Source organism: Hirundo rustica, chromosome 18 (assembly GCF_015227805.2).
Source record: "Hirundo rustica isolate bHirRus1 chromosome 18, bHirRus1.pri.v3, whole genome shotgun sequence".
Classification (NCBI taxonomy): domain Eukaryota; kingdom Metazoa; phylum Chordata; class Aves; order Passeriformes; family Hirundinidae; genus Hirundo; species Hirundo rustica.
In genome coordinates this window covers 8145921-8153818 of record NC_053467.1, presented here as the reverse complement: position 1 = coordinate 8153818, position 7898 = coordinate 8145921, and the positions used below count along the sequence as shown (strand labels likewise).

The 7898-nt window shown below is 44.9% G+C and overlaps 1 protein-coding gene across 1 annotated transcript; it reads right to left on the bottom strand.

The window, feature by feature from the left end:
* Nucleotides 1-216: 216 nt before the first annotated feature.
* On the bottom strand, nucleotides 217-7186 carry RNF135 (ring finger protein 135). Its single transcript, XM_040081984.2, has 6 exons — nucleotides 6842-7186; nucleotides 5966-6052; nucleotides 5248-5418; nucleotides 3479-3638; nucleotides 2966-3067; nucleotides 217-1730 (listed from the first exon to the last, which is right to left on the bottom strand). The coding sequence occupies exons 1-6, from the start codon at nucleotides 7184-7186 to the stop codon at nucleotides 1195-1197; spliced, it is 1401 nt and encodes a 466-aa protein (XP_039937918.1). The 3' UTR covers nucleotides 217-1194.
* Nucleotides 7187-7898: the final 712 nt, after the last annotated feature.

Below are 7898 nucleotides of genomic sequence, written 5' to 3'. Positions count from 1 at the left end.
CAATACTAACCAGGTAGTGGCTTTGGCTATCCCCGGATAGTTACCCCAACCTTGGAGATGCTGAAAGACACACCCCTGACATCATACGAACGTGCATTTAGTCCATCAGTATTCAGTGACAGCAGAAATTAACTGAAAATGAGCAGCAGTTCTTTCAGTTACTTTAGAAGCCAAGGAGCTCCATTCCACTAAACGCAACAGTTGAATCCCACACACTTTATTAACAATAAACTATTTTTTTTGACAATTCTGAAATGCTACAGTCTTCATGAAAAAGCTTTTGCTTCTTGGGAATGCTGTTTTCAGTTTGCCTGCACGAAGCAGTGGATCTCTCAGAAATCAAGCTGTCCATAGGTTTTGTGGCACCTCAGCTCTGGTCCCTTCACCCTCCACAGGCAACTGAGAACCTCTTGCTCTTTGTCAGGCTTGCTGACAAGACCAGATGTTCCTTCCCATGACAGAGTCCTGTTTGCAGACCCTTCAAAAGGGCAGTAAAGTGACCACATGATTTATTACCTGGTATAAACATACCTGAACATCTGCTTCCACAACCATGCCCATGGTCACAACCACCACCAGGATTGACAACCCTTTGGCCTGGGCAAGACTAAAATATGGTTCCAATGAGATCATGTTCCTCTGGGACACTTCCCTGAAGTGTCAGGTCCTCAAATCCAAAGCCTGTTTCCTAGTTAGTGCTGACCCTAAAGGGAAAGATTTACATACCTAAGATCAGTAACATTCTTGCCCTCTGAATGTTCCTTAATCAATCAGATCTGTCTAAAGAAAACTCACTTGACAGAAAGTAACAGCATAATCTGTTCTTCTGTATTTTTTATATCAAAGAAGGAATAATGAAGTCCATGAGAAAGGCTTATCCCCAACATTAGAGCTTCCTTAGTACATTTGTTCCCACAAATATCCTGGGACTATGTAAAGCTGCTTGAGAAATGCACCTGATTCCTACAGGGGTGGTTACGGCTTTTAGCATAGGCTGGAATTGCTTTAATGAAGTATGGCTAGACCAGAGCAGAGTGTGAGGAGAAGCAGAGCAGACAGAAGAATCAGTTACTGATTCCCAGGAAAGCCTGGGTAGTTATGCATTCATTCCTTGGTACACTCCTGTGCTAAACACTGAGGCTTTTATAGAAACTCTGCAGTCATTGGCAAAATTGTCCCTATTCTCTATAGGCTCTATCTCCTGTTTGGCTGACTTATAGTCAAAGATCCATTTCTTTCTAGAGTGTACAGCCAGAATGCAGGGTAGAGAGGATCTGAGGTACTGATTTCAAAGGTGTGCAAAAGCATTTCTTTGTCAGCGATGGAGTAAAATGACACAGTCTTCTTCTGTAGCTCCAGGAAAACTCCAACCTTCAGCGGTTTGTCCTTGTGTAATAACGTTTCTTGATCCTTATGCCATGCTGACAGCTGTTTTTTAGGACCCAGCCATTCTACACACCAGGAATGCTCAGTTCTTCCCAATTTGTCCCTTTTACCAATCATTTCATGAGCAACTCCAACAGCCCATCCATCACTGTCTTTGGTAATTACTTCCCAGTAGTGACACCCAGTAGAGAAGCCCTGTGAACACATCACTTGGCTGATGCAGAATCTTCTGGGTGATGGTTGGTAAGTGGTCAGGTGGCTGGAAACCATCACTCTCCTATTCTGGGCTGTAAGTGCCAAGCGCTCGTGTACTCTTCTAGGGTCCAAAGTCACATCTTCTGCCCCTGGAAGATAAAAAGGGAAATATTCTCACAGGCAGGCAACAGGAAGGCAGGTGCATCCCTGCTCCAGAATAGAAATGAAACCCAATGATCATACCATAAACCTGAATCAAAATTCCAGAACCCTCAACCAATCACTATCAACTGTATCCTGGGCATACTGAAACATTTAACAGGCACAAGTGTGGAATATATCCATGACAGACTCATATGCACTCCAGTGGAAAGGTGAGAGTACCTTGTACCCTACTGCAGGAGAAGGGAACACAGCTGACCTCGCCCCTGATAAGTAACTGTATTAATTACACAATAGAGTCTCACCCCCATGACTCACAGCTATATCAAATAAAGGTAAGTGTGATAAAAGGGAGGGGGTTAGCTGATGAGGAAGATCCTAAGGAGAGAGAATTCTGGCTGTGAGGTCAGTCTGGGTCTGCAGTTAGAGCCTCTTTTTAGAACCTGCAGTCAAAGTTTAGCAGGAAATACCCAGCAATCAGAGGCCACAAGGGAAACCTCCAGCAGGAGTTTGCTGCAGCCAGGGTCAGTGAGTAATTGGAGTCAGGATGGCTGAGCTGTAAAGAGGAATAAACCAGGACCCTTTTCATGCTGTGATAAACAAGAAGTCTGTGTCTCAGCTCATTTCTACCCTCTAACAAGAGGGATGCTGCAACACCCTACAAGATGGATTTTACTCCCAGACACAATCTTTCTTTAAAAAATTACTTTTTGGTCAATAATAAATAGGATGCTTACCTTAACAGAGCTTACAGCTGTCTGTTCACTGGGACAAGTTCTTACATATTATATCAGCAAAAACATTTGTTTTCTGTGTTAAGCTACAGGTGTAGTAGAATGTGTTGATTGCAAAAATGTTCCTGTCAAAATGATGCCAAATTCAAGTAACAGCTGGAGTAATTACAGCTTAACAGCAAAGATCATTGAGGTGCAGTAACTCCTGTATACCAGCTCAGACTGTAGCCAGCACAAGCTACCACACAGTTTACATGAAACAGGTTTCTTATCTCTTTTTTTTTATCTTACATCTGTACTCAGGTACAGTGTTACATTACATTGTAATCAGTCAGTAACTGATTACTTCATGGCAACTCCACTGTGTTTCCAAGCTTCAATAAACAGCCCCATCTCCTGCTGCTGTTGGCAAGGTCAGTTTTCTTCAGCAAATCCAGTCTCAGGGTCACCTGGATGTTGTTAAGAGTCCTGCTGGCTTGGATACTTACACTGAGAAAACTGGCTGGAGATGGCTGGTTCAGGACTTCCAGCTGCAGACTCTGGAGATGATGCGCTGACGCTTGGCTCCTGGTGGGAGTCTGGAGGCTGCACTAAATACAAAAATAAGTGCAGTGTTAAGGCACTTCTTCAAAATACACATAGGAAGGATTTAAACTTCTAAAGGAAAACACACCTTAAATAAACCCAGCTACTGGTTCCAGCACAAAACAAGGAGTTGCTTTTTTTGGTTGTATAAATTACAAAGGATGTGCAGGCAAACATTTTTACCCAAAATTAACAAAGCACTCTATGTTGGTGTGGTCAGAAGGGAACTGTCGGAAGAGTGAGATGGGTAAAGCAGTTTCTGTCTTAAAAAATTTTAGTGTTCTTTATTTTTTTGCTGAGTATCATGTTTCTTGTTTTATTTGCACATGCATTTCATAAGCACAAAGAAATTTTTTTACTCTATTTCCTAGATCCACTGCCTTTAAGAAAAAGATTTCAAAATAAGGGAAACTCACCTGGTGGGAGTTGCTGAGCATAATTCTCCAAGAGTAAAGTCTCCAATTTTCTCTTAAGATCTTCTACAGCACTTTTGACAACATTAAGCTTCTCAACAATTGTAATTTTATTAATTGTTAAAGCTGAGCCTTCATACCTCTGCCTCTCAGATAAGTCACTCTAATAATGACAAAGTGTCAAGGGAAAGATGTAAATAAAAACAGTTATTTCATCTCGCAGATCAATATAATATAAAGCCCCAGTGGAAAAAGAGCAGTGATCTCTCCAAGAATCTTATTATTTCTATCAAAAATTTCCTTTATAGGACAGTTACCTCAGCAAGCCAACCTGAAATCTTACAGAAAATAATGAAGTATATTCTTACTAAAAAAAAAAGTCTTTTCCCTAAGAAAACTGAAAATGTGACTAATTTTTCTTTTATATATATATATTACAATTCCCATAAGAATTCATATGAATACGAAAGTTACTCTTTTTAAACTTCCTTCTTCTAGAACTGAAACCAAAAGTTTGAAAATGGATTAGTGCCAAGAAAGGGTAAGCTTAGTTTGCCTTAATTTAGAATTTGCGGAAATCTACACCTGAAGTCGCTCTCTTTGTGTGTACAGTCTGTAGGAGGAAACAGCCTTTTGGAGGCTGGATTAATCTCCTCTGCAGGTGCATATCTCAAGCAGGCCAGATAACTCTGAACGCACCCATTTCTCCTCACTGCCTGTAACAGGACCCTGGATCAGGTGAATCCCAGTGTGGGCACCTGTGCCTGGGTCCTGGAAGTCCAATTCTGTCTCTTAAGGTGATACCTTAAGTTTTAACTTTCATATTTTTCAGATTCTGTGCTGCCTAGGTGTGTAGCTCTGAGCTTCATAAGCGTCAGTAAGTTCTCTTCACAGTGTAGGTAGACAAAACAATCTCGTTCCAGTTTGAGACCAAGGACAACCCCTACAAGCTTCAAGCCCAAAAGCATAAACAGACGGGAACTGAAGAGAGCAAACAAGGAGGATGGAACTTCATAACCTGAAGCTATAATTGGACAATTAACCCCAATATGCAAATGGACCAAAACTGACAAAAGTGTGAGACCTCGTGACCTGTTGTCCATTTTGTGACCATTTTGGGTCCATCTCGGGTGTAGCCCTGGCCAGGCTCTTGTCCTGCCCTGAAGGCCTTTCCATAAATACCGACTTTAACTCTGTCTAGTCTCTGTTGTAGGTCAGCCCTCAAGGCGTCAGCTCCACCCCAAATTCCTGCTGGCTAACTTGCATCACTCGGCATTGTTGTTTTCAACATCAAAACGGGCTCTGCACAATCTGAAGGGCTTTAGTTACATCCTTTGAGGGCCCTTGATGTGTTTTCCCCAAGAAAGTTGTTACAAAACATTTAATAACTCTGTGAGTTCTTTAACTTGCATACCTATGTGTAAATACAAATTCTGGAAAATAAAAAGATCATGAAAGATCTCGACTTTAGATTTGACTGAGGACTGGATTTCAGCAGTGCAGCTCACACTTCATTCCAGCTCACCAATATCCCTGGAAAAAATCTAGTTCTGAATTGGATTCCCAGCCCATGCTTTTTTCAGTAGTTTTTTTCCTCTGAATTCCTCACTCCAAACTCTCCCTGCTGACAGCAATGTCCATGGATTGGCACCATTGTCTCTATGAGGATGGGGCAGTGGGGCCCTCAAAGGTGCTCTGAACATATCCAGCTATCCCAGACATTGAGCTTGAGAGTTTCTACTCAGATTCTGCCACTTCATTTCATCACTTACAGGTTGGGCTTTGATGTCTGTGAGCTGGTGAATAATCTCTTCAATTTTCTGTTGAGCAGCTTTTTGCTCTTGTTCAATGAACACCAGTGTGTTTCTCTCCTGTCTTTCAACATATTCCTTCATGCAACAGAAATCTTTAGTAATCTGGCTTTTGATCTGAGATGTATATTCCTGAAAGGCAGAAAATATGGAGTCCATTGTGTGGCTAGGAAAGACGCACAGAATATGAAAATCAGTGCCCCATCTAACGTGTACTTTGACTGACCCCTGCAGACCAGAAAACTTTATTCAAAGGAAAAAAAGAAAAAAAAAATTGACACTATCCTGCATTACATGCAATGAAATTTGGGGCATGTTAAGGATCATGACTATTTTATGGCCAGTGGACTCTGCTTGACAACTCAGAAAGTTCAGTACTTCCTCTTCTGATTTGTAATTTGCATCTAAGTGTACCAGAAACACTCAGGCTACTCCTGGGATAACCAGAAAAATGCAACAATGCACAGCTCCAGTGGCCTTTGTGCCAGCCAAGACACAAATTAGTGCAGCCGATGCCATATATCCATCTTCATCAGTAAAAACAGAATTCTGACAGAAAAGGAAACAAAAAGGCAGATTCCTGCTCTGAGCTGGAAGGCAACCCTGCAGTCAGTCACATCTCCAGCCCAGAACAGTGGAAACAGAAAGTTACTGTAGATGATGAATATACAACGTGTACCTTTGTTTTACTGAGATCTTTCCTCAACAGGTGGATGGTCTCTGCAGTTATTTCTTGTTGCTTGGAGCTCTCCCATATCTCTTCCTCCTTTAAAGTGACACATTGGACTATTTACCTATATAAACCTCAGAGAAAGCATGACTAGGTAAAGCAGCAGGATAATAAAAATTCCCTATATCACTGACATTAGTTGAGCAATGGACTGGTTGAGGAAGTGCCTGAAAGACACAATTCTGAGTAGGAATAATCACAATTAAGTCAACAACAACAGCCAGCAATTAATTACATGTTCGACTGCGTGACTTAATTGTGAGCTTCGATATGCTCTTAGCTTGACTGAATAAGATACATACGTACTAAGATAATGAAGGTCAACACATTTTTCTCATCGCCTCCTTTGGGAGTCGTTTTAAGCAGAGACCTAGAACATGAACCTGTCCCATTTCGTGCCCTGAAGCTGGGTGGAGCTGTAGAACTGTCTAACAATGCTGTGTCCTTCCGGCAGTCTCCAATGCAATGCTGATGCAATAAATAACACCCAGCACAAACAAGTCACTTGTTACTATTCTGTATCAGCTGAGCATGTACAGGTATTAGTTCTTCTAATTCAGCTGTGCAGCTCTCAGTGTGTCAGACACCACCCATGAGCCCCGAGCACTGTGTTAGCCGAACGTGCTCACTGTGTAACTGTGCCGTGGGACGGAACCCGGGCTGGCCCGAGGGTGCCGCTGGGTGCTGTCCCAGAATGCCGCGGGCAGGAGTCCCTGGGTATCGGGGGATATCACCCCCGGAATGTGTCGCGGAGGAGCCGCGGGCTGTCGGGGGATAAAGCTCCTGGATGTCGGGGATGGAGCCCCGGGCTGCCTCCGGCCGTACCTTCTCCGCAGGTCTCCGCCCTGCCGAGCTCCGGTCGATGCAGGCAGCAGCTCCATAGGGTTCCGGCTCCTCCTGCGTTTCCAACTTTTCCTTCAGCTCCCGCGGGATGAGGCTGAGCAGCGCGGCCAGCTCGCGGTTGGGCCGCAGGTGCTGGAGCTCGAAGCCGCTGCGGCAGAGCGGGCAGGGGGCGCGGAGCCGCCCCGCGCGGTACTGGAGGATGCAGCCCCGGCAGAAGCTGTGGCCGCAGCCCGTGAGCCGCACCGGCTCCGCGAAGAGCTGCAGGCAGCAGGAGCATTGCAGCTCCAGGACGCCCTGCAGCCGCTCGAGCTCGATGACGACGGCCATGGCCGGGCCGGGGCGGAGCGCAGCGCAGCGCCCGCCGAGTTTCGGTTTCCCCGGGCGCCTCCTCCGGGGCCGGCAGCGCCGCGCCGCTTCTGCCCCGCTCTGTTCTCCTCTGCTCTTCTCACGTCCCTGGGCCGCAGGATTTGGGTTGTCGATGCAAATAGACTGTGACGCAGAACTCTCTAGGGCCTGGTCTTGACTTTCATTGACTGTCCAAAAAAGTCCCCGTTATCTGCACTATTTGCACCGTGAATTTCCCGATTTTGTAATAGTGAGAATTGCTGACATGGGCAATCTGCTGACGCAGCCGGATGAGCAGCGGCACAACACAGCACAGTGCCGACCCTGTCTGACTGAGGTCCAGGCTGCTGGGGGGACCAAAGCCTTCTGAGCTCATCCCCAGCTGCTCGGGTCATCTCAAAATAACAAGTAACAAATGAAGACTGACTATTCCTCGTATAAGTCAAAAGCTGCTTTCTGTTGAGTTCAGGAGCTGCAGGATTAGGCTGTTTAATAGAATTGCTGAACCACCATGTGAGCTAGAACGAATGGGGTGGTGCGGGGACAGAGCCTGGAACACAGGGGAAGTTCATGGGAGCAGATCAACGAGTAAAACTGCTGCACATTGCTCAGAGCTGCACGATGAGCTGGCTGAGAAAGGCAGAATGATGACCCAACTCAAATAATTCCTTTGTACTACTGGGCGAGTGGGGGT

Coding starts and splice junctions, on each gene's coding strand:
- RNF135 (XM_040081984.2), bottom strand. CDS start 7,186: ATGGCCGTCGTCATCGAGCTCGAGCGGCTGCAGGGCGTCCTGGAGCTG. Junction 6,053..6,841: donor GGCGGAGACCTGCGGAGAAG/GTACGGCCGGAG, acceptor GTCACTTTAAAG/GAGGAAGAGATATGGGAGAG. Junction 1,731..2,965: donor CTCCAGCCAGTTTTCTCAGT/GTAAGTATCCAA, acceptor TTTATCTTCCAG/GGGCAGAAGATGTGACTTTG.